The 26,012-nt window shown below is 37.7% G+C and overlaps 1 protein-coding gene across 1 annotated transcript in view; it reads right to left on the bottom strand.

The window, feature by feature from the left end:
* The window catches only part of SLC9B1 (solute carrier family 9 member B1), an 80,120-nt gene extending 56,163 nt beyond the window's left edge, over positions 1 to 23,957 (bottom strand). Inside the window, exons 1-6 of the mRNA XM_064286301.1 lie at positions 23,868 to 23,957; positions 17,200 to 17,279; positions 12,989 to 13,032; positions 10,816 to 10,986; positions 9,396 to 9,538; positions 8,155 to 8,282 (exon numbers count right to left, since the gene is read on the bottom strand). Of these exons, the coding sequence (XP_064142371.1) occupies positions 8,155 to 8,282; positions 9,396 to 9,538; positions 10,816 to 10,986; positions 12,989 to 13,032; positions 17,200 to 17,279; positions 23,868 to 23,957 (656 nt within the window). The remainder of the gene's footprint in view (positions 1 to 8,154; positions 8,283 to 9,395; positions 9,539 to 10,815; positions 10,987 to 12,988; positions 13,033 to 17,199; positions 17,280 to 23,867) is intronic.
* Positions 23,958 to 26,012: the final 2,055 nt, after the last annotated feature.

Genomic DNA, 26,012 nt, shown 5'->3' with positions numbered 1-26,012 from the left:
ATACAGAAGGGAAACAATAAGATTAAGCTCTGATTACTTGACAGAAATCATGCAGGCCAGAAGGCAATGGGATGATATATATAAAACCTTGAAAGAAAAAAAACTGCCAATCAAGAATAATATACCCTGCAAAACTCTCTCTCAAATATGGTGAAATTAGGACATTTCCAGTAAACAGAAAATAAGGGAATACGTAAAAAACAAACCAAACTTACAAGAATTATTAAAGGGAGTCCTTCGGTAGAGAACCAACAACATCAGACAACAACCTGAACCTAGGACCCAGGACAGCATCAGCCAGGTACCAACCTAAGTAATGAACTCTCAAGGATAAAACAAAACTAAAAGATTTACAACTGGGAACCAGAGAGGTCAATATATGAATGGTAACAACATCAGAATAATAAAAGAGGGAATAAACCCTGTAGGTGTAGAACTTTTAAATGGAGAGGAAGTCAAGATGATACCAAGTAACAAAAAGACTGGTTCAAACTTAAGAAGATAGAGGTAAATTTCAAGGTAACCACAAAGAAAGTTCACAGATCTACTCATCAAAATAAAGATGAAAAACATAAAGTCTCACTAAACACAAAATCTACAAAAATGAAAGAAATGAAAAGAAAATTCACAAACAAAAAGGAACTCAGCAGAGGAGAGTAAGAGGAACAAAGAAAATGTCAATGCCACACACACACACACACACAAAAAACATATAAAATGACAGCAATAAACTCACATCAATTTACTCACTGAACATAAACGGCTTAAATGCACTTGTAAAGAGACAGAGTGACAGAATGGATTGAAAAAAAAAAAAGGACCCATCAATATGCTGTCTACAACAGATAAATGGTAGATACATGTTAAAAACAAAGATATAAATATATCAAAAATCAAAGGATGGAAAAAAATACATCAAGCAAAAAGCAACCAAAAATGAGCAGGGGTAGCAATTCTAATTTCAGATAAAATGGACATTAAAACAAAATCAATCATAAAAAAGACAAAGAAGGGCATTATGTAATGATAAAAGGAACAGTCCACCATGACGACATAACCATAATATATATCTATGCACCCAACGACAGGGCTCCAAGATACGTGAAGCAAACTCTAACAGCACTGAAAAGAGAAACTGATGGTTCCGCAATAACAGCAGGAGACATCGACACCCTACTCTTGGTAAAGGAAAGAATATCTAGAAAGAAACTCAACAAAGACTCAGTTGATCTAAAGGCCACAATCAACCAACTTGACTTCATAGATATATATAGAATACTCCACCCAAAAGCAGCAAATTATACATTCTTTGCTAATGCACATGGAATGTTCTCCAGAATAGACCACATCTTAGGCCAGAAAGCAACCAAATCCAAAACACTGAGATAATACAAAACATCTTTTCTGATCACAATGCCATAAAAGTAGACATTAATAACACAAAGAGTGAAGAAAAAAATCAAATACATGGAAACTGAACAATACCTTGCTTAAACACCACTGAGTAATAGAAGAAATCAAAGACAGAATAAAAAAATTCCTAGAATCAAATGAGAATGACAACACAACACACCAAAACCTTTGGGACACACCAAAGGTAGTGACCAGCGGTCAATTTATAACAATAGATGCGCACATGAAAAAAGAAAGGAATAAAATCAAAACGTTAGCTTTACAATTCAAACAAATAGAAAGAGAACAGCAAAAGAAGACCATAGCCACCAGAAGAAAGGAAATAAAAAAGATCAGAGCAGAAATAAATGAAACAGAGAAAAGAAAAACAATATAGAAAGAATAAAAAAAGCCAAAATTTTGTTCTTTGAAAGGATCGACAAAATTGACAAACTACTGGCCAAACTGACAAAAGAAAAACAGGAGAGGAAGCAAATAATAAAAATAAGAAACAAAATGGGGGACATTACAATAGAACAAACTGAAATAAAAAGGATCATAACAGAGTGCTATGAAAAACTGTAACCCCCAAAATTTGAAAAGCTAGAGAAAATGGACAAATTTCTAGAAAAGCACTACCTACCTAAACTAACACAAAATGAGGAAGAAAATCTAAACAGGCCCATAACAAGAAGAGATTGAAAAGGTAATTAAAAAAACTCCCAACAACAACAAAAAGCCTTGGCCCAGATGGCTTCACTGCAGAATTCTACCAAACATTCAGAGAAGTGGTTATACCAGCACTACTCAAACTATTTCAGAACATGGAAAAGGAAGGCATACTTCCAAATTCACTGTATGAAACCGGCATAACCCTGATACCAAAATCAGGCAAAGACACCACAAAAAAAAGAAAATTACAGACCAATATCTCTCATGAATATAGATGTAAACATTTTCAACAAAATTTCAGTCAATAGAATTCGGCATCATATTAAAAAAATAATATACCACAACCAAGTAGGATTCATACCAAGTACGCAAGGATGGTTCAGCATTAGAAAATTGTAAACATAATCCACCACATAAATAAAACAAAAGAAAAGAATCACATGATCATCTCAATCAAAGCAGAAAAGGCATTCGATATTGTCCAACACCCATTCCTGTTAAAAATTCTCAATAAAACAGGAATAGAAGGGAAATTCCTCAACATAATAAAGGGCATCTATTTTTTTTTTTTTTTACATACAAAATCAGGGGCCATGGTGGCACAGTGGTTAGGGATTTGGCTGCTAACCAAAAGAGTAGCAGTTTGAATCCACCAGCTGCTCCTTGGAAACTGTATGGGGCAGTTCTACTCTGTCCTATAGGGTCACTATGAGTCAGAATCAACTTGGCAGCAACAGGTTTTTTGTTTGTTTGTTTTATACAAATCCAACAGCCAACATCATTCTCAATGGAGAGAGGCTAAAAACATTCTCCCTGAGAATGGGAACAAGACAAAGATGCCCTTTATCACTACTCCTATTTAACATTTTGCTGGAAGTTCTAGATACAGCATTAAGGCAAGAAAAAGAAGTAAAGGGCATCTAAATTGTCAGGGAAGAAGTAAAACTATCCCTTTCATGGATGATATGATACTATAAATAGAGAATGTGAAAGATTCCACAAGAAAACTACTAGAATTAATAGAAAGATTCAGCAGAGTAGCAGGATACAAGATCACATAAAAAAAATCAGTTGGATTCCTATATGCCAACAGAGAACTACAGAAAGGAAATCAGGAAAGCAATACCATTTATAACAGTCCCCCAACGCCAAAAAAAAAAAAAAACCTTTAGGAATAAATCTAACCAGGGACCTAAACTCTACAAAGAAAGCTACAAAACACTGCTGCAAGAAACCCAAAGAGACTTACATAAATGGAGAAACATACCATATTCATGGATAGATACACTCGGCATTGTGAAAATGTCAATTCTACTCAAAGCAATCTACAAACACAATGCAATCCTCATCCAAATACTAGCAGCATTCCTTCACGAGACGGAAAAACAAATCATCAACTTTACATGGAAAGGAAAGAGGCCCTAGATAAGTAAAGCATTATTGAACAAGTAGAACAAAGTAGGAGGCCGCGCATTACCTGACCTCAGAAACTACTATACAGCTTAGGTAGTCGATAAAGCCTGGTACTGGTACAATGACAGACACATTGACCGAAGGCACAGAGTTGAGAACCCAGATGTAAATCTATCCACCTATGGTCATCTGATCTTTGGCAAAGGCCCAAAATCCATTAAATGGGGAAAAGACACTCTTTTTAACAAATGATGCTGGCAAAACTGGATGTCCATCTGTGAAAAAATGAAACAGAACCCATACTTCACACCATACACAAACACTAATTCAAAATGGATCAAAGACCTAAATGTGAAACCAAAAACTATAAAGATCATGGAAGAAAAAATAGGGTCATCACTAGAGGCCTCAATATATGGCATAAATAGGACACAAACCATAAATAACTATACGCAAACACCAGAAGATAAGCTAACAATACACAAACACCGTAAACTGGAATCCTCTAAAAATTAAACTACAGACTGGGAAAAAATTTTTGGCTATGACATATTCAACAAAGGTCTAATCTCTAAAATCTATAGGAAAATCCAACACCTCTACAACAAAAAGACAAATAATACAATTAAAAAATAGGGAAAGGATATGAACACACATTTCACCAAAGAAGACATTCAGGTGGCTAATAGACACATGACAGAATGCTCGCAATCACTTGTCATTAGAGAAATGCAAATCAAAACTACAATGAGATACCATCTCACCCCAACATTATAAAAACCAAAAAACCCAAACCCAGTGCCTCGAGTTGATTCCGACTCATAGTGACCCTATAACGACCCTATAGGACAGAGTAGAACTGCCCCATAGAGTTTCCAAGGAGCGCCTGGCAGATTTGAACTGCGGACCCTTTGGTTAGCAGCCCTAGCACTTAACCACTACCCCACCAGGCACAAATAAAAAAAAAAAAAGAAAAAGAACAAATGTCGGAGGGGTTGTGGGGAGTGGGAACTCTTATGCACTGCTGGCGGGAATACAATGGTACAACCATTTTGGAAAACAATATGGCACTTCCTTAAAAAACTAATAATACCATATGACCCAGCAATCCCACTCCTAGGAATACTTCCTAGACAAATAAGTGCCGTCACATGAAAAGACATATGCACACCCACGTTCATTGCAGCATTATTCACAATAACGAAAAGATGGAAACAACCTAAGTGTCCATCAACAGATGAATGGATAAACAAACTATGGTACATACACACAATGGAATACTATGCAATAATAAAGAAGAATGATGAATCTGTGAAACATCTTACATGGATGAATCTAGCGGGGATTATGCTGAGTGAAATAAGTCAATCGCAAAAGGGCAAAAACTGTATGAGACTACTATTATAAAAACTTATGAAAGGTTTACACACAGAAAGAAACAATCTTTCATGGTTATGAGGGAGGGGAGGTGTGGCAGGGAAAAACACTAAATAGAAAATAAGTAGTAACTTTGGTGAAGGGTAAAACAGACACAATACTGGGGAAGTCAGCACACCTTGACCAAGGCAAAGTCACAGAAGCTTCCTAGACCCATCAAAACTCCCTGAGGGACGGAGTCACTGGGCTGAGGGCTGGGGACCACAGCTCAATTGGCATAATATAGTTTATAAAGAAAATGTTTTACATCCTATTTGGTGAGTAGCATTTGCTGTCTAAGATATGTCTACTGGTCCCACCCTGTCCGGAGCAGGGGAAAATGAAGAAAACTAAAGACACAAGGGAAACATTGGTCCAAAAGACTAATGGACCACACTACCACAGCCTCCACCAGACTAGGTGAGTCCAGCGCAACTAGGTGGTGCTCGGCAACCACCACCAACTGCTCTGACAAGGATCACAAGAGGGTCCTGGACAGAGCAGGAGAAAAATGTAGAACAAAATTCAAACTAAAAAAAAAAAATCAGACTTACTGGTCTGATAGAGACTAGAGAAACCCTGAAAGTATGGTCCCCAGACACCCTTGTAACTCTGTACTGAAGTCACTCCTGAGCTTTACCCTTCAGCCACAGATTAAACAGGCATATAAAACAAACAATAACACACGTAATTCGACGACATATCTGAGACTAAATGGGCAAATTGCCCAGCGATAAGGATGAGAAGAAAGGAGGGAACAGGAAAGCTGGAAGAATGGAAATGGGGAAACTGAGGTTGAGAAGGGGAGAGTGTTGACACATTGCGGGGTTGGCAATCAGTGTCACAAAACAGTATGTATATTAACTATTTAAAGAGGAACTAATTTGCTCTGTAAACCTTCACATTAAAAAAAAAAAAAAAGCACAGTAAAAAGATATATATATATAAGAAAAAAAAAAGACATAATCTTAAAGGTCAAAAGAAAATAAAAACATACTGTGTACAGAGGAATAAAGATAACCACAATGCCTTCTTGACAGAAAATGTGCAAACCAGAAGACAGTGAAAAATATTATTAAAGTAATAAAAGAAAAAAATCTCATCACTCTAGAATTCTATATTCAACATAACTAAATGATCCCTTATGTTACAGTGTAGAACTGCTCCATAGGGTTTTGGTTTGCTTTCACTACTAGCCTAAAGGTTGGCAGTTAGACTCCACCCAGTGGTACTGCAGAAGAAAGGGCTGGCCATCTGCTTCTGCTGAGATTATAGCCAAGGAAATTCTGGAGTAGTTCTACTCTGTAACATATGGGTTGCCATGAGTTGGAATCAGCTTGATAGCAATGAATTTTTTATTTTTATTGTACTTCTTTTTTTTTTTTTTAGATGAAGGTTTACAGAGCAAACAAGTTTCTCACCAAGCAATTCATATACATATTGGTTTGTGACATTGTTGACACTCTCCCCTTCTTGACCTTGGGTTCCCCATTACCAGCTTTCCTGTCTCCTCCTGCATTTTTGTCCTTGCCGCTTGTGGGTGTGCCCATTTAGTCTCATTTTGTTTTATGGGCCTGTCTATATATATATATATATTTTTTAATCTTTGGTTGAAGGGTGAACCTCAGAAGTGAGTTCATTAATGAGTTATAAGGGTATCCAGGGGCCATACTCTTGAGGTTTCTCCAGTCTCTGTCAGACCAGTAAGTCTGGTCTTTTTTGGGGGGGTGGGGGGAAGTTAAAATTTTGTTCTACGTTTTTCTCCAGCTCTGTCTGGGACCCTGTACTGCGATCCCTGTCGGGCAGTTGGTGGTGGTACCCAGGCACCATCTAGTTGTGCTGGATTCAGCCTGGTGGAAGCTGTGGCAGTCGTGGTCCGTTAGTCCTTTGGACCAATCTTTCCCTTATGTCTTTGGTTTTCTTCTTTTTTCCCTTGCTCCAGACAGGGTAAAACCAGTGGAGTATCTTAGATGGCTGCTCACAAGCTTTTAAGAGCCCAGATGCTACTCACCAAAGTAGAATGTAGAATATTTTCTTTATAAACTGTTAGATAGCAACGGGTTTGATTTTTGGTTTTACACAACAGTTAAAAGAAACAAACTACATGTTTTAAGATCGGTAGATCTCTAACATACTATTGAGTGAAAAGAGCAAATTGCATGTGAAACATTATTTGATATGATTTATATAATTTTTTTTTTTCTTTTTTTAATGATACTCTTTTTTGGAAACCCTGGTGGCATAGTGGTTAAGTGCTATGGTTGCTAACCAAAGGGTTGCCAGTTCGAATCCACCAGGCACTCCTTGGAAACTCTATGGGGCAGTTCTACTCTGTCCTGTAGGGTCACTATAAGTCAGAATTGACTTGCCGGCACTGGGTTTGGTTTTTTTTTTTGGTATTTTTTTTTATACGTATGTATATGTATGTATGTATTTTAGAAGTCTGGATTGTTATGTTTAACAGTCTAGATAACAAAATGGTAAGAGTTGTCATTTTGGGTAAGGGTATGAACACAGGATTTGCAGGCATGGTCTAAGAGCACTTCAAAAGGAAAATATAGTTGGGTAACACTTTTATAATAAAAATTAGTTTAAAAATGTACTGGATTTGGCAGTAAGTATGTCATGGGTGATGTCTGCTATAAATTTCACTAGAACGGGTAAGTGGATACCAAAGTTTAATGGACTGAAAAATGGAAAGGAATTCAATACCTAGAGACAGTGATTTAGACTACTGAGTAATTTAGTCATGATGGGAAAGGGGTGGCAAATAAAGATGGAACATTGGATATAGGGGAAAAGCTTTTATTTGTTTTAAAAAAATAGGGAAGTTTTAATTTGTATATCTATATTTAAGTAAAACTCTCACTTATATACACACACATACACACATACATACATATGTACAAACATGAAGTGTATGAGTAAAAGGCCATTAGATTGTTTAAAAAATAAATAAGGATTGATAACAATATGGGAAAGAAGGAATACATTGATTAAGCACATTATCTTGGCACTATACCAAAAAAAAATTTTTTTTTTTTTTTTTTTTTGTACATTTAGGGACTATACATGTTTGCCAAGATATGGTAGATTGGAGACATGCTCTGTTTTAGATCTACTCATTTCTAAGGTTTACCACCACTGTGAAAAGGATTTTAATGAGCAGCTTGTCTATACAATATTCTACATATTTCAATAATTTTAAACCAAGAATCCTTAACTGAATGTTTTCATAGGAGAAAATGAGAAAAACATTACCCTAATAGAAATGCCCATTTCCAGGGAAATTTCATAATGAAGTGGGAAAAAACAGCAGCTGAACATGCCTCTATAAGGCATGGACCCATAGACAATCTTAGACAAACTGTTTTCAGATGCTTCAAAGCCTGAAATGTAAAAATAGTCACATTCAGATAAACTTACAATGACCCACAAGAAAATAATACAAATATTAAAATATATAGTCTTTTTTGAATAACAATCTTTTACTAAACAATATCTCATTAGCCAGATTGTCCTATTGGACTTAAAACTCTAGCATAGCCCATTTTACATGTCATCATAGATTGGATTACAAAGAATTCACAGGTATAAAACATTGTTGTATATTAATTATTAAAAAAAGATCTACATATCTGTAAGTAATTATTTCTACCTTTAATTTTCCTAGTAAATGGGATAGTGATAGTATCCTATAGGTTTATTTCCATCAGTTAACAATAACTTTTAGATATGAACTGTTTGATTAATTTAATAATCAAAAATGGAAAATATCAAAATGTCAAAAAAGAAAATAACTTTTAAAACTATAAATGAAAACAGAAAACTTGAAAATTTCTCATTGGTAAAAAATTTCTACTGGAGAACATAATAAATTATCATTGGCCATAACTATTTATGCTCTTAAGATATTTTCATTAAACCTCTACATTTATCATATTTATTTGGTAGCTCTTACGTTCATAAATAGTCATCTTTTTAAATACCTAACTGACTTAGAGTTCCTAGGATAGAAATATTTTTAAAAAGGAATATTTTAAAAGATTAGCTTTTATAACAATGCAGACGTAATCAGGAATATAACTCTGTGGATAAAGATTCATGAGCAAAACTATTTTTGAAATTCTTAAAAAAAAAAAAAGCAAAAATCTTTTATGGAGTGAACTTATCCTTTGCTAACTGAAAGGCAAACAGTTTTCCATAGAAGAGCCACAAAACTCCTAAATAATACAGGGGTTACATAAGTAATACTTATCTCTAAGCAAAAAATTAAAGACTATCTCTAATAAAGACATATCACAGTGATTTGTTCATATAAGCAATATCGGCAACCAGAAGTAGAAATTAAGATGCCAATGTTTCCGCAAAATTTTTCTTTTATATCTTAGCTTTGCTTACAGACTTCACTTGGAACAAATATAATGAACATTCGCTTTTTCTTTTCCATCAGACTCAATGGATATAAAATAACTTTACTCAAGTTAAAATTGAAAATCTACCTCTGGATCAAGTCCAAGCCCAGCTCGTACTAGGATAATGGTAAGGGCAGTGTTTCTTAAACTTGAAGACCACGTGCTACTAATGTAGATGTACTGACTCAAGAATGGAATATTCCTGAGTGTAAAACCAGCCAGTAACATCCCTTAAAACAAAGAAAAAAAGGCATATTTGATTCAGCTCATTTTTCCAAGAAAGAAAACAGAAATGTTTGATGTCCCTCTTCAAACTCGCTGTGTCTCTCATTACCTGGTGAAGGGCAGGCTACATAGATGGGAGTGGAGAGAATGAGAGGCCAGATCATGGAAAGCTTTTTTGTTTTTTTTTTCTCCTTTGGCACAATAAGGTACCATGGCAAGATTTTAGGAAGGAAGCGATTTAGAGAGTTTTGCATTTTAAATGTGATGGCATTGGTGAGTTAGGTGGGGAAAACACTGAACAGAGTTGGAAGGCTCTGCCATAGTACATGCACAAGTTGGAAACAGCCAAAGCTAGGGGAAAGGTAGAAGTTTTGGAGAGGAAGAAAAAGAATCAATGCAATTTAGGAAGTGCCACAAGAGTGTAATGGACATAGAAAGCGTGTTAGAGAAAAGATGGAGGGATTGTCTGGGTATCTTTACCGACAGTGTGCTGAATACTTGGATGTATTGACTACTTAGAAGATATAGGACACCTGTGATATAAATTCTTCCACTAATTTACCTCTCCAGCTAGATAGTTATAGATAAATGGTAAATGGAGAAATAGGGTATAATACTGCTAGGTAGATAATAATACATGAAAATATATAGTGGAGGTGGCCAAAAAACTTACTCAAAAACCATAGAAACTTTTGGTGTCCTAGGCATTATAACATTTGAATCTTGTAATTCTATGAGTTAGGTTCTCTACAGAAAAATTCAGTACTGTCCAAATTTTTACTTTTCTATAACACATTTAAAATTAAGCTTAAAGTGCTCTATTAAACAAAAAACAATAATCATATTATGAGGATATTAAAATTATTTAAAACGCATATTTTGGAAAAAGTTCTGTGTGTGTGTGCATGCAGGTGCGTGTGTGTATGGAAGATATAAAGGCACTATATCTACACATATGTAGTAGTCAATACATATATAAAGGAGCTCTATAGATCACATTACCTTGAAATATTTCTAAATTATATATAGTCCAACTAGAAAATGATCAAAATTTACACATTTTAAAAAAAAAAAACAAACCCAGTGCTGTCGAGTCGATTCCGACTCTTAGTGACCCTATAGGACAGAGTAGCACTGCCCCATAGAGTTTCCAAGGAGTGCCTGGCAGATTTGAACTGCTAACCCTTTGGTTAGCAGCTGTAGCACTTAACCACTACACCACCAGGGTTTCCAATTTACACATAGTCAATAACAAATAGGCGACAGGTAATTGTACACTTACCAAGAAGCGGTGGAAGTTGAGGCACTGAAGGTATTTTAATGACTTCCAAAAGTTTCCCCCCAAGAACAGCACAATAAAAAATAGCTAAAAGTCCAAATAAACTTCCACCAGGAAGGACTTCAGAGCCTGAGAATGACCACATTACACACCAAATCATAACAAGGATAGTTCCTGAAATATAAAAAAACCCATATGTCTAAACATAGTGACCCTATAGGACAGAGTAGAACTACTCCATAGGGTTTCCAAGGAGCAGCTGGTGGATTTGAACTATCGAGCTTTTGGTTAGCGGCCGAGCTCTTAACTACTATGCCACCAGGGCTCCATATATCTACACAGATATACACATACAAAGGAAGAATTCTATTTATCACATGTCATATTAATAGCCCTATATATGATACACAGTGTATAATTTGCTAGTATGGTTGCAGAGATATCTATTTAACATATATTAAATATGTTAAAGTACCTGTCAGTTTATGGGACAAGTTTTGAAGTATTTTTCTTTTAAAAAATAATTTTAAACTATATGTGAACTCTTTAAAGTGCTAAACATTCCTCATAATATATGACATTTAAAAATGTTGTGGTAATATGGTAATATGATGGAATTTATTTCATTTTACACTTTAAAATAGCTTTTCCATCAGGAACAAAAGAATGATTGGCTGTGGTAAGAACTCTCAAATCCCCTGACGATCACAGTGGCAGGGTGAGTATATCTTTGTATTAAAAGGTTAACTCAGGTGATATTTGGTATCAAAGTATTAAACCCATTAGAGGGGCTAAAAAAAGTGAACATGGCCTTTGGGGAAATAAATGTACAGTATCTTAAATTATGAATACAAAGGAGAAGTAGAAAGGGTCAGTAAGAAAAAGATAGTAGACATCTTGTTTCTGACAGCTGCATACTAAATAAAAGCCCTACTTAGAGGGAAATTCATAGATTACTGTAAAGACGATTACACTGTAAATTGCTACCCACAAATTAAATGGCTGCCTTCATTTACTATGAATCAAAATTTCTAACGCATTTCAAATCCTTAAATAGCTTAAGGACTTTTCCTTTTTTTTTTAAGCCATGACTCCTTTTTGGCGTATAGAACTGCCAGTGCAAAAGAGGAGGACTTCGACTCACTCTAGGCAGGGCGATAGAACTATTCTTGCTCCCTGCCAGCCCCCACCCCCCACCATCTCTGCCACCCTGTAAAACTGAAACATTTGAAGAGCTGAACTCCTGAAAAAACAATGGACCAGAAAATATCATTCTACTGACACAGGAAGAAGACAAGGCAGTTTGTCTGTCTTAGCTGGTCTCTGGGTGGCAAAATCAACTTGAGAGTTCATGTATAAAATCAACCTCATTTAACTTATGTTTAGTGCCAAAATTTACATAACTTCCATGGTTTGGAACCTCAAAGTCTTGAACTTAGCATAAAAATGACCACCACAGAACTATTCCTAGAGCACTTGTTATTGTTGAGTGCCTTTGAGTTGATTCTGACTCACAGGGACCCTATATGACAGAGCAGAACTGCCCCATAGGGTTTCCTGGGCTGTAATCTTAATGAAAGCAGATTGCCAGGCCTTTTTTCCCTAGGGCTCTTAAACCAAAAAAACTAAACTTGTTGTGTTGATTTTGTCTCACAGTGACCTTATAGGACAGAGTAGAACTGCTGAGTAGGGTTTCCAAGGAGCGGCTGGTAGATTTGGACCGCTTGCCCTTTTGTTAGCAGCCAACCTCTTAACCACTATGCCACCAGGGCTCCAAGGGCACTTAAACCCATTACCATTGCCATTGAGTCAATTCCAACTCATAGCAACCCCATAGGACAGAACAGAACCGCCCCATTGAGGTTCCAAGGGGCGGCTGGTGGATTCGAACTTCTGACCTTTAGGTTAGCAGCCAAGCGCTTAACCACTACCACACCAGGGCTCCCCAAGGCCACTTAGATACTAATTCAAAACACCTCGACACTCCTAATTCCAGACTACATAAAGCCTCGCTAAATCTGAACTTAAAATAAAATCTTACAAAATAGGAAGTAATCCCCCATGAGCAAAATTAATAGATACAATGAGTTAGATATCCCAAAACCTCAGCTAACAGAACCACCAGATGGACATTGTAAAATAGGTATAGTCAAAGGGACTTCAGAGGAAAAATTACCTGCAAGGGTTATATAAGAATCAAATAGAACATCTGGAAAGAAACTAAAAAAAAAAAAAAAAAATTACCGAAATTGAAATTCAGTTCTTGCTGTTAGGTGCCTTCGAGTTGGTTCTGACTCTTAAGGATTCTAGAGGACAGAGTAGAACTGCCCCACAGGGCTTCCAAAGAATGGCTGGTGGATTTGAACTGCTGACTTTTTGGTTAGCAGCCAAGCTATTAACCATTAAGCCACCAGGGCTCCAAAAATTCGGTACTACCTACCTACTGCCGTTGAGTCGATTCCAACTCATAGCGACCCTGTAGGACAGAGTAGAACTGCCCCATAGAGTTTCCAAGGAGTGCCTGGCGGATTTGAACTGCCAACCTCTTGGTTAGCAGCTGTAGCACTTAACCACTATGCCACCAGGAATACCTTAAATAGCAGGCTGACATACCTCAAGCGGGGGACGTAGCAAACTGGTAGATTACTTACAGCATAATATAAAGAGAAAAACGAGATGAAAAATATGAGAGATTTAGAATATGGAAAATAGAATGATCAAGTGTAAGATAGATCTAATAGTAGTTCCAAAAAGAGAGAACCGATAGAGTGAACAGAGAAAATACGTGAGAGAGAATTGGTTTAGAAATTTTCGGAATTGGTAAAAACTATAAATGTTTGGACCCAGGAAGCAAAATGAGTTCTCATCAGGATTAAATAAAAATAGACATTTAAACACACTGCTGAGAAACTACAGACAATGAAAGACAGAATAATATCTTAATGAATCCAGAGAGAAATAGGCAGAACAGCCAGAAAGAAATAAACATTAGACCAGATTCTTAATTGTCAACAACAATATAAGTTGAAAGATGATGAAATAAAATGCTTGAAGTACAGAGATGAAATAAATATTTAATGTTTAATTCTTCAGCCAGTTAAACTATTATCCAAAGGACGAATTAAAGACATTGTCAAACAACAACTAAGAACATGTGCTAATTTTGCTGGGGGGAAAAAACTACTGAAGGATATACTTTAGGAATAAGGGCATAAAACCCAAAAGGAAGGAATAATGTACAAAAAATTTGTAAACATACAGGTAAATCTAAACAAGTATGGCAATTGCTAATCAGGCGATATAAAAATAAGGTAGGGAGGAGACTTCCAATAATGCCAACATGAAGAGGTTGGCAATTTCTTTCTGAAATTAAAAAAAAAAATATATATATATAACTGGATAAAATAATGAAAAACAACCATTTCAGGACCTTGAAAATCAGCCAAAGGTAGACATCGAATTGAGAAGATTTTATTCCTGAGAAAAGTGCTAGAGTTTTGGGTAGGAACACTAAGAGTCTGAGACTTTCCCACATAGGGTTGCTCCCATTCCCATGCTCAGCTCAGTTTGGAAAAACTGTCATTTCATCAGCACGCAGATAGATATGAGCTTTGCTGCCAGAGGGGGTGGATTTGATTTGGGATAAAGGGAGAAAACCTTCTTTGCTGGCTAAAAGTGGCAGACTGGTTTGGGAATGAACACAGAAAAATTGCAGCTTTGCTAGTCCGAGGTTGCAGTCCTGGTTATGGAAGTGGTAGATCAGCCAAAAACTTAAGTGGAAGATTCCAGAAATGAAAGAGCCATAGAAGGATTGAAACAAGTTCTCTACACATTCATGGCTAATTGGAAAGCATGCACATGCAAGAAGACTCAAGAGAGTATGGCAAAAAAAAAATAAAAATGAAGAGAGACTGAAAGACTCTCTTCCCCCTCTACCCCAGATCACATGGCAAAGGGTGGAGATGCACAGAGAACACTAGGAAGACAGGCTTTAAAAAATAAAATAAAAAACTGCAAAGAAACATCAGCTGTTGCAAACTATGGGGCAGACAGATTCTGTAGTTTAAGTACAGGCAAATTATATTAAAATTGAAAAAAAAAAAAACTCAAAACAAAACAAAAAAAAACCCCTCAAATAACAACAAAAAAACTGAATCCAGAGTTGTTATAATGTGCAATTTAAATATCTAGTTTTCAAACAAAAAATTACCAGACGTGCAAAGACGCAAGAAAACAAGACCCATGCTCAGGAAAACAAGCAGTCATTTGAACTGATTGGTTCCAGATGTTGGATTTACAAAGTTTTCAAAGCAGCTATTATAAATATGTTTAAAGAATTAAAGAAAAGTATGACAATAATATGCCACCTGATAGAAAATTTTAAGAAAGAGATGGAATTTATTTTTAAAAGGAAATTCTGGAATTGAAAAGTATAATAATTAAAATAAAAATTCACAAAAGAAGCTCAATAATATATTTGAGCTTGCAAATATAACACATAAGAATCAGCAGACTTGAATTTAGATTAAAACAGATGAATCAATCTGAAGAACAAAAAAAGAAAAAAAAGAAGGAATAAAAATGAACAGAGCCTCAGAAACCTTTGGGACACCACCAAGAGTACCAACATATGCATACTGTGAGCCCCAGGAGGACAGGAGAGAGAGAAAGGGGCAGAAAAATACCTGAAAATATAATGGCAGAAAACTCCCAAATTTAATGAAAAACATTAACCTACAGATACAAGAAACTCAACAAACCCCAAGTGGAATAAACACACAGAGATCCACACCTACAGACATTATTGTCAAACTGCTGAAAAGCAAAGACAAAGAGAAAATCTTGGGAGCAATATAAATGCCTTGTCACATACAGGCAAACAATAATACGATTAACAGCTGCATTCTTTTTGGAAACAATGTAGGCCAGAAGGGAGTGGAGTGACATATTGAAAACGCAGAAAACATAACTGTCAATCAAGAATTCTATATCCAGTAAAACTAACCTTAAAAAAAAGAAGCTAAAATAAAGACATTTCCAGATCAACACGAATGGAGATAATTCTTCCTCCCTAAAGAAATTGTAAAGAAAATTGCTTTAAGTTGAACGGAAATGATAGCAGATGGTAACCTGGATTCATAGGAAGGAATAAAGGCACCAGAAATGGTAAACATATAGGTAAATATAAAAGATTGTGGGAGGTGAGGCCAAGATGGCAGAGTAGTCAGACACTTCCTGTGGTCCCTTTTACAACAAAGACCTGAAAAAACAAGTGAATCGATTATATATAACAATGTAGGAACCCTGAATATCAAAGGCAAAGTTGAGGACTTGCACCGAGCGGCACGGGGAGAGAGATGTTTCAGAAGCAGCAAGAATTGCCAGACCTGACCTGGCGGGAACCAGCACACTGCAGGCTGGATTGGCAAGCAGTGGCACTTGGGATGCATTTTCCACATTGGGAGAAACCGAGCAGTGCAGAGTCTACTCAAGCCTCAGAACCAGTGAAAAGCAGTGCTCAATCGGCAAAAGATGAGTACCTGCATCTAACCTACCGCGCTAATAAAAAAACACCCCTTTGGGAAAAAACTCTCTCCCATTTACCTGCCCCCTCCCCACTCTGCACCAGGTCCCAGGCCAGTTCTGGCGACTTCCATGTCCCCTGGGCTGGAAGTAGGACCCATCACATGCCCTGAGCCATATTCCTGGCCTTGGAGAACAAATTAACAAACAGGAAAAAATAATCTGCCAGCTTCCCTAAACTGGGAACTCAGGGCAGGCACAGCTCCTTTGCCTAGGCACAAGCATAAGGGGTCCATGGACTGTGGAATGCCTTTCACCCCTGCATAGATCTGTGTGGGCCCATTTCAACCACATAGGCCCTCATTAGCACAGTACAACAAGGTATACACCTGAAGCCTAACTTCAACTGTATCAGCTATATGGTGGAGTGGCAGATTTGTGACATTTGACATTGCTCTGCCTATTAGGCAGGGTCCTCACCTCCCCATATCAGGGACCTGAGGACTGGTGGCTCCACCCACACCACCTATCCACCTGCTACAGGGGTCCAAGAATAAGTAGTGCCTCCCAGTCCTTACAGACAACAGTACTGGGAACCCATAGTCCAGCTGCAAAACCCACCCACCTACATGCTCTAGGGAACAGGGACACACTTTCCTCCCAGACACTCAGAGCAGCTGTCAGCCCCCTGCCTTGCTCAGCATGTGACCCTCTACTGCAGCCAGATACCTGTGCCTACACCAATCACCCCTGCCCATTTAGGATTGTAGGTGAGAGCCTGTACCATACACTTGATGACTGACTACCTGGACACCTGAGCTGATTCCATACAAGAAAAGTAAATGGACTCCTGGGCTCACATACCTAGTAACAGATCTAACTACCTGGCGACAGGACGTTAGAGCTTTAAAGGCACCAGTAACAAACGAGCTCACACGAGCACCCTATTGGGCAATCAAAACAAAACAAAATAAGAAGCTAGGATATAGTAAGCAAACATAAATAAATAACTTATTGATGGCTCGGAGATGACAGCCAATATCAAATCACATAAAGAGGTAGATCATGATGGCTTCAGCAAGCTCTCAAAACAAAGAATCAAGAAATCTTCCAGGGGAATAAAGTTTCCTGGAATTACCAGAGGTAGAATACACAAGATTAACATACAGAACTCTTGAAGAGATCAGGCAAAACCCAGAACGAGCCAAGAAACACACAGACAAAGCAACAGAAGAATTTAAGAAGATTATAGAAGAGCATAATGACAAATTTAGCAGGCTGCAAGAATCCATACAGAGACAGAAAACAGAAATCCAGAAGATTAACCATAGAATTTCAGAATTAGACAACTCAATAGAAAGTCATAGGAGCAGAATTGAGGCAATAGAAGTCAGAATTAGTGAGACTGAAGGTAAAGCACTTGACACCAACTTATTTGAGGAAAAATCAGGTAAAAGAATTAAAAAAAAATGAAGAAATCTTAAGAATTATGTATGACTCTATCAAGAGGAATAACCTACGACTGATTGGAGTACAGAACAGGGAGGGAGAACAGAAAATACGGAGCTAACTATTGAAGATTTGTCGGCAGAAAACTTCCCTGATATCATGAAAGATGTGAAGATATCTATTCAAGAAACTCATTGAACCTCACACAAGGTAGATACCAAAAGAAAGTCACCAAGACATGTTATAATCAAACTTGCTAAAACCAAAGATAAAAGACTATATATATATATATATATTTTCTCATTTCTTCTCTTAATTGCTTCAAAAAGCCTAAGATTGTTATAGCTTGATAACATATTTTTGAGTTTACAACACAGAGGTAAATTGACTCAAAGTTGCTATATAATACTAAAAAAAAAAAAAAATACGAAGTCAGTCTTAAACTGAAGTAGATTGTGAAAAGTTGAAAACGATTATTGTAATCTCAGAAAAACCACAATAAAAAACAAACAAAAAACCTCAGAAATTTAGCTAAAAATCATGTGTAATTGAAATAGTACACTAAAAGTATTTGGTTAACAAAAAGAAGCAGTAAAACAAAAACAGAGAAACAGTCATGAAAAATACAGAAAAATGACAGACATGTTGTTAGGTGCTGAGTTGAGTCAGTTCTGACTCAGCAATTTTATATCAGAACAAAATGTTGCTCAATCCTGTGCCATCTCATGATCCTTGGTATGCTGAGTACATTGCTTTGAGTTTTGTGTCAACTTTATCTCATTGAGGGTTTCCCTCATTTTTGCTGACTCTCTAATTTACCACCCATGATGTTCTTTCTAGCAACTGGTGTTTCCTGGTGATGTGTCTGTAGTAAGCAAGCCGAAGTCTCACTTCCTTCACTTCCAAGGAACATTCTGGATGTATTTCTTTTAAAATTCATTCTCTTGGCAGTCCATGATATATTCAATACTCTTCACTGTCAACACCACAATTTGATTGCATCAATTCTTTCCTGTCTTCCTTTGTCATTGTCCAGCTTTCACATGCATATGAGGAAACTGAAAAGACATGGCTTGGGTTAGGTGTAATTAGTCATCAAAGAACATCTCTGCTTTCTAAAACTTTGAAGAGGTCTTTTGATTTCTTGATAGCTACTTCCATGAATGTTGATTGTTGATCCAAATAGAATGAAATTGTTGACAACTTCACTTTTTTTCTCCATTTGTCATAATGTTGCTTATTGTCCCAATTATGAGGATTTTTGTTTTCTTTATATTCAGGCATAATCCATACTGAAGGCAGTAGTCTTTGGCCTTAATCATTAAGCACTTCAAGCCATCTTCATTTTTGGCAAGCAAAGTTGTGTCATCTGCATATAGCAGGTTGTTACTGAGTTCTCTTATCCTGATGCTGGATTCTTCTTCATTAAGTCCACCATCATGGATTATTTGTTCATCATACAGGTGGATGACTGAAGATGAAAGGATACAACCCTATCGCACACCTTTTTCAATTTTAAACCTTGCAGCATCTCCTTGTCCTGTTTGAACAACTGCCTCTTGATGTATGTACATGTTCCACATGAACACAAATAAGTATTCTGGAATTCCTATGCTTCATAATGTTATCCACAATTTCTAATAATCCACAAAGTCAAATGCCTTCATGTAGTCAATAAGTCACAGGTAAACAACTTTCTGGCATTCTCTGCTTTTGGCCAAGATCCATCTGACATCAGCAATGATACACCTTGTTCCACATCCTCTTCTGAATCTAGCTTGAATGTCTGGCAGTTTCCCATTGATGTATCGCTGCAGTCATTTTTGAATTATCTTCCACAAAATTTTGCTAGTGTGTGACATAAGTGATATTGTTGGATGATTTCTGCACTCCGTTTGATCACCTTTCTTTGGAATGGGCACAAATACAGATTTCTTCTAGGTGGTTGGCCAGGTAGTTTTCTTCCAAATTTCTTAACAGATGAGTAAGCACTTCCAATGTTACATTCCTTTGGTGAAGCATCTCAATTGGTATTCCATCAATTCCTGCAGCCTTATTTTTAGCCAATGCCTTCAGTGCAGCTGGAACATCCTTCAGTATTAGAAATTCATGATCATATGCTACTTCCTGAAATGGCTGAGCACCAACCAATTCTTTTTGGCACAGTGACCCTCTGTATTTCTTCCACCTTGTTTTGATACATTCTGTGTACTTCAAGTTTTTTGCCCATACAATCATTCACTAATGCAACTCAAGGCTAGAATTTTCTCTTCAGTTCTTTCAGTTTAAGAAATGCTGATCATGCAATTCCCTATTCATTTTATTTTATTGTACTTTAGATGAAAGTTTACAGAGCAAATTAGTTTCTCATTAACCAATACACATATTGTTTTGTGACACTGGTTGCTAACCCCATGACATGTCAATACTTACCCCTTGGGTTTCCCACTACCAGCTTTCCTGCACCCTCCAGCTTTCTTGTCCTTGCACTTCACCTGGTGTGTCCGTTTAGTCTCGTTTTGTTTTATGGGCCTGCCTAATTTTCGGCTGAAGGACCTCAGGGGTGACTTCAGTACTGAGTTAAAAGGGTGTTTAGGGGCCATATTCTCAGGTTTTCTCCAGTCTCTATCAGACCAGTAAGTCTGGTCTTTTTTTGTGAATTAGAATTTTGTTCTACATTTATCTCCAGCTTTGTCTGAAACCTTCTATTGTGATCCGTGTCAAAGCAGTTGGTGGTGGTGGCTAGACACCAACTAGTTGTGCTGGACTCAGTCTGGTGGAGACCATGGTAGTTGTGATCCATTAGTCCTCTGGACTAAATTTCCCTTGTGTCTCTGGTTTTCTTTATTCTCCATTGCTCCAGACAAGGTGGGACCAGTGCAGTATCTTAGATGCCCGCTCACAAGCTTTTAAGACCCCAGATGCTACTCACCAAAGTAGGATGTAGAACATTTTATTTATAAACTATGTCATGCCAATTGAGCTAGATCTCCCCTGAGACCATGGTCCCCATCCCTCAACCCAGTAATTCGATCCCTCAGGGAGTTTGGATGTATCTATGAAGCTTCCATGACCTTGCCTTGGTCAAGATGTACTGGCTTCTCCAGTATTGTGTACTGTCTCCCTCTTCACCAAAGTTACCACTTATCTGTTGTGTAGTTAGTGTCCTCCCCCGCAACCCCTGCCCTCCATCATAACCATCAAATATTGCTTGTGTGTAAACATTTTCATGAGTTTTTATAATAGTGGTCTCAAACAGTATTTGTCCTTTGGTGATTGACTTATTTCACTCAGCATAATGCCCTCCAGATTCATCCATGTTGTGAGATGTTTTGCAAATTCATCATTGTTCTTTATTGTTACATAGTATTCCATTGTGTATATACCACAGTTTGTTTATCCATTCATCTGTTGATGGGCATCTAGGTTGTTTCCATCTTTTTGTTACTGTGACTAATGCTGCAATGAACATGGGGTTCATATGTCTATTTGTGTGATGGCTCTTATTTCTCTAGGATATATCCCTAGGAGCAGAATTGCTGGATCATACGGCATTTCTATTTCTAGCTTTTTAAGGATGCACCATATCGTTTTCCAAAACGGTTGTACCATTTTACATTTCCACAGCAGTGCATAAGATCCTTGCAGCCTCTCCGACATTTGTTATTTTCTGTTTTTTTTATTTGTGCCACTAATTTTGGGGTGAGATGGTATCTCACTGTAGTTTTGATTTGCATTTCTCTAATGCCTAGTGATCTCGAGCATTTCCTCATGTGTCTGTTAGCTCCCTGAATGTCTTCTTTGGTGAAATGTCTGTTCATATGTTTTGCCCATTTTTTAATTGGATTATTTGTCTTTTTGTTGTAGGCATGTTGAATTTTCTTGTAGATTTTAGAGATTAGACCTTTGTCGGATTTGTCATAGCCAAAATTTTTTCTCAGTTTGTAGGTTGTCTTTTCACTCTTTTGGTGAAATCTTTGATGAGCATAAATGTTTAATTTTTAGAAGATCCCAGTTATCTAGCTTATCTTCTGGAGTTTGTATATTGTTAGTTTTGGTTTCTATCCTGTTTATGCTGTGTATTAGGGCCTCTAGTGTTGACCCTGTTTTTTCTTCTATGATCTGTATAGTTTTTGGTTTTATATTTAGGTCTCTGATCCATGTTGAGTTAATTTTTGTGTACGGTGTGAGGTATGGGTCCTGTTTCTTTTTTTGGCAGATGGACATTATGTTTTGCCAGCATCATTTGTTAAAAAGACTTTTCTCCATCTAATGGACTTTGGGCCTTTGTCAAAAATCAGTGACAAAGATTTACATCTGCGTTCTCAAATCTGTTCCACTGGTCAGTGTGCCTGTCGTACTAGTACAAGGTTGTTTTGACTACTGTGGCTGTATAGTAGATTATGAGGTCAGGTAGTGTGAATCCTCCTACTTTATTCTTCTTCTTCAATAGTGCCTTCCTTATCTGAGGCCTCTTTCCTTTCCATATAAAGTTAATGATTTCCCTATTCATTTTCTAACTCCAGGTCTTTGAATATTTCATCATAATAACCTTGTCTTCTCTAGCTACCCTTTGAAATTTTCTGTTCAGCTCTTTTACTTCATAATTTCTTCTGTTCACTTTAACTACTCTGCTCTTAAGAGCAAGTTTTGGAGTCTCTTCTGATATCCATTTTGGTCTTTTCCTACTTTCCGGTCTTTTTATTGACCTTTATTTACTTTTTTCAAGTATGCTGTCCTTGATATCATCCCACAACTCTTCTGGTCTTTGGTCATTAGTGTTCAGTGTGTCAAATTCTTTAGATGGCCTCCAAATTCAGGCAGGATGTATTCCAGGTTGTACTTTGGCTCTCATGGCCCTGCCTTGATTTTCTTCAACCTGAACTTGAATATATTTGGGGTCAAATAATAAATCAAAACACAAATTACAAAATATTTGGAAACAAAAATAGTATATAACAAAACTTATGGGATACAGCTAAGTTAGTACTGAAAGGAAAATTTATAGCTTTAAATATTTATACTGGAAAATAAGACTGAAAATTAATACAGTAAGTCTTCAGGTTAGGAAGTTTAGAAAGAGAACAATAGAGTACCCTAAATAAACTAGATGTGAAGAAATAGAGTTAAAAGTAGAAACAGACATTAATGAAATAGGAAAAGGAACAATAGACAAGATTTCAGCCTTCAGTATGGATTACATCTCAACATAAAGAAAGCAAAAATCTTCACAACTGGACTGATAATCAACATCATGATACAATGGAGAAAATATTGAAGTTGCTAAGAATTTCATTTTACTTGGATCCACAATCAATGGCCATGGAAGCGACAGTCAAGAAATCAAACAATGCGTTGCACTGGCAAATCAGCTGCAAAAGACCTCTTTAAAGTGTTAACCAGCAAAGATGTCACTTTAAAGACTAAGGTGTGCCTGACCCAAGCCATGGTATTTTCAATCGCCTCATATACATGGGAAAGCTGGGCAATGAATAAGGAAGACCAAAGAACAATTCACATCTTTGAATTATGGTATTGGCAAAGAATATTGAATATTGGACAGCCAAAAGAACGAACAAATCTGTCTTGTAAGAAGTACAGTCAGAATGCTCCTTAGAAGCGGGGATAGCAAAACTTAGCCTCACATACTTTGGACATGTTATCGGGAGGGATCAGTCCCTGGAGAAGGACATCATGCTTAGTAAAGCAGAGGGTCAGCAAAAAAGAGGAAGACTCTCAATGATATGGAATGACATAGTGGCATCAACGATGGGCTCAAGCAGAGCAACGATCATGAGGATGGTGCAGGACAGGGCATTATCAGCTTTCTTGTCCCTTCCTGACTTTTCATCCTTGTCCCTGGGTTGGTGTGCCCATTTAGTCTCATTTTGTTTTATGGGCCTGTCTAATCTTTGGTTGAAGGGTGAACCTCAGAAGTGACTCCATTACTGAGTTAAAAGGGTGTTTGGGGCCATACTCTTGGGGTTTCTCCAGTTTCAATCAGACCAGTAAGTCTGGTCTTTTTTTTTTTTTTTTGTGAGTTAGAATTTTGTTCTACATTTATCTCCAGCTCTGTACGGTACCTTCTCTTCGATCCCTGTCAGAGCAGTTAGTGGTGGTAGCCAGGCACCATCTAGTTGTGCTGGACTCAGTCTGGTGGAGGCTGTGGCCATTGCGGGCCACTATTCCTTTGGACTAATCTTTGCTTGTGTCTTTGGTTTTCTTCATTCTCCCTTGCTCCAGATGGGGTGGATCTAGTGAAGTATCTTAGATGGCCGCTCACAACTTTCTCTTCTCTTAGGGGTGCAAACAGTTAACATGCTTGTCTGCTAACTGAAATTTGGCTGCTTCAGTCCACCCAGAGGCACCTTAGTAGAAAGGTCTGGCAATCTACTTCTGAAAAACTAGCCACTGAAAACCCTATGGAACACAGCTCTACTCTGTCACACATGCGGCTGCCTTCAGCAGCCTTCAGCAACTGGTTTTAATCTGATCGGTGAGAATCTCATATACTTTGAGCCATATCCCATGAACTGGTGAGCAGGATTTTTTTTTTTTTTTTGCCTAAAAAGTGAGAAACCTACTTCTCTCTCTATTTTGCGTGGCCTGGGTTCGCAAACTGTTCAATCTTCATTTCTTATTCCTAGTGGTAAACACGTTCATCAGGACCTCTCTAAAAGGTAAGCCTGGCAACCTACTTCTTTTCTCTGCTGTTTGGTAAACAACAGACTGCCAACGGTTGTGTTTGTGAGGCAAGTCCTTCTTTTAGTTAGTTGACTACACAAAGTTTTCTCTGAAAAATCAACTCTCCATACAATCAGGGGACATGGCCTATGGAGAACCATGGTCTTCATTTCAGCTTGCCAAGGAGACCTCTACTTGGGGGTAAGTATTGGATCTCCATTAATGAAGCCGATCTTTTCCTCCCCATGGAATCCCTAGGTAGTGCAAATGTGCTTGGCTACTAACCGAAAGGCTGGAGGTTCGAGTCCACCCAGAGGTGCCTTGGAAGAAAGGCCTCATGATCTACTTCCAAAAAGCAGTCATTGAAAATCCTACAGAACACAGCTCTACTCCGATGCACATGGGATCACCATGAGTTGGAATCGGCTCAACGGCAGCTGGTTTGTTTTTTATCTGTTCTCTGCTGATCACAATCCAGAGGAATGGGGATATTATTTTTGATCTCTAAACTTTCAAGACTATTTATGTCATAAAACTGAAGATATAATTTTAATGGAAAAATTCTGTCCCCAAGATTATTTGGAAATCATAATTGGATGTACAACAAAACTTTTCCTTCATTTATTTAAAGGAAAACAACTTGATGAAAATGTCAATTTTATTTAAGTAAGCTAAAAACAAGCAAAGAAAAAAGAATAATAGCCTAAAACCTAAACCTACTGGCCTAGAATATCCATTTCTTTGGGACTAGGCAAGGCACCATCCAACATGATTGCAATTAAAAGTGATGACACTGGGGAGACGGCCCAAGATGGTAGCTTAGTCACACACACCTTGCCATCCCCCTGCAGCAAAGAAATGAGAAATTAAGTGAAACAGATATAGATAACAAACTGGGCACCTGGAACAGAAAGGATGAAGAATATTAGATCAAACACCGAAGGGAAGGAAAAACTGAATGAAAACAGAGAATGTGGAGGCTTACAGACTCAAGGCATCCTACCAGCTGGCCTAGCCCAGCATGCCTATTTTGAGACAAAGTGAGCAGCATTACTATCAGGTGAGAAGTACATGAAGGCAACTCATAGAGTCCCCAATAGGAGACAGAGATACTGTGTAAACAAACCTAGAGGGAAGCAAGGTGAGCAGAAAATAAACTGGATCTAAGGAGGGAAAGTACAGGAAGGCAGGCAAGAGCCCTAGGGATTCAGACAACCATAGAGCAAGGACAGAACCAGAAGATAGGGACAGAACTACTCACCAGTGGAAGTACCTGATGATTTGGACGGGTGGCACTGGCAAAGTGGAGGATTCTTGGAGTGACAGATACAGATCCCCCACCTTGTCGGGCTCTGAACAGCACTCTCCCACCCCCACATTTGATTGGTCCCAGGTGCTGATCACTGGCTGCACTCTGTGGGGAGTGCCCCGGTGCCCACACCAGAGACCGGAGGAACACATTTCATCCCTCCTCCTTACTCACCCTCCCAGTGACCAGCGGTGGGATCCCCCCAGCCACCCACTGATCTAGGGTGTGCACACTC

This window comes from Loxodonta africana, chromosome 5, assembly GCF_030014295.1.
Source record: "Loxodonta africana isolate mLoxAfr1 chromosome 5, mLoxAfr1.hap2, whole genome shotgun sequence".
Taxonomy (NCBI): Eukaryota; Metazoa; Chordata; class Mammalia; order Proboscidea; family Elephantidae; genus Loxodonta; species Loxodonta africana.
The sequence above is the reverse complement of the archived record's forward strand: the minus strand, read 5'-3'. Positions and strand labels throughout refer to the sequence as shown.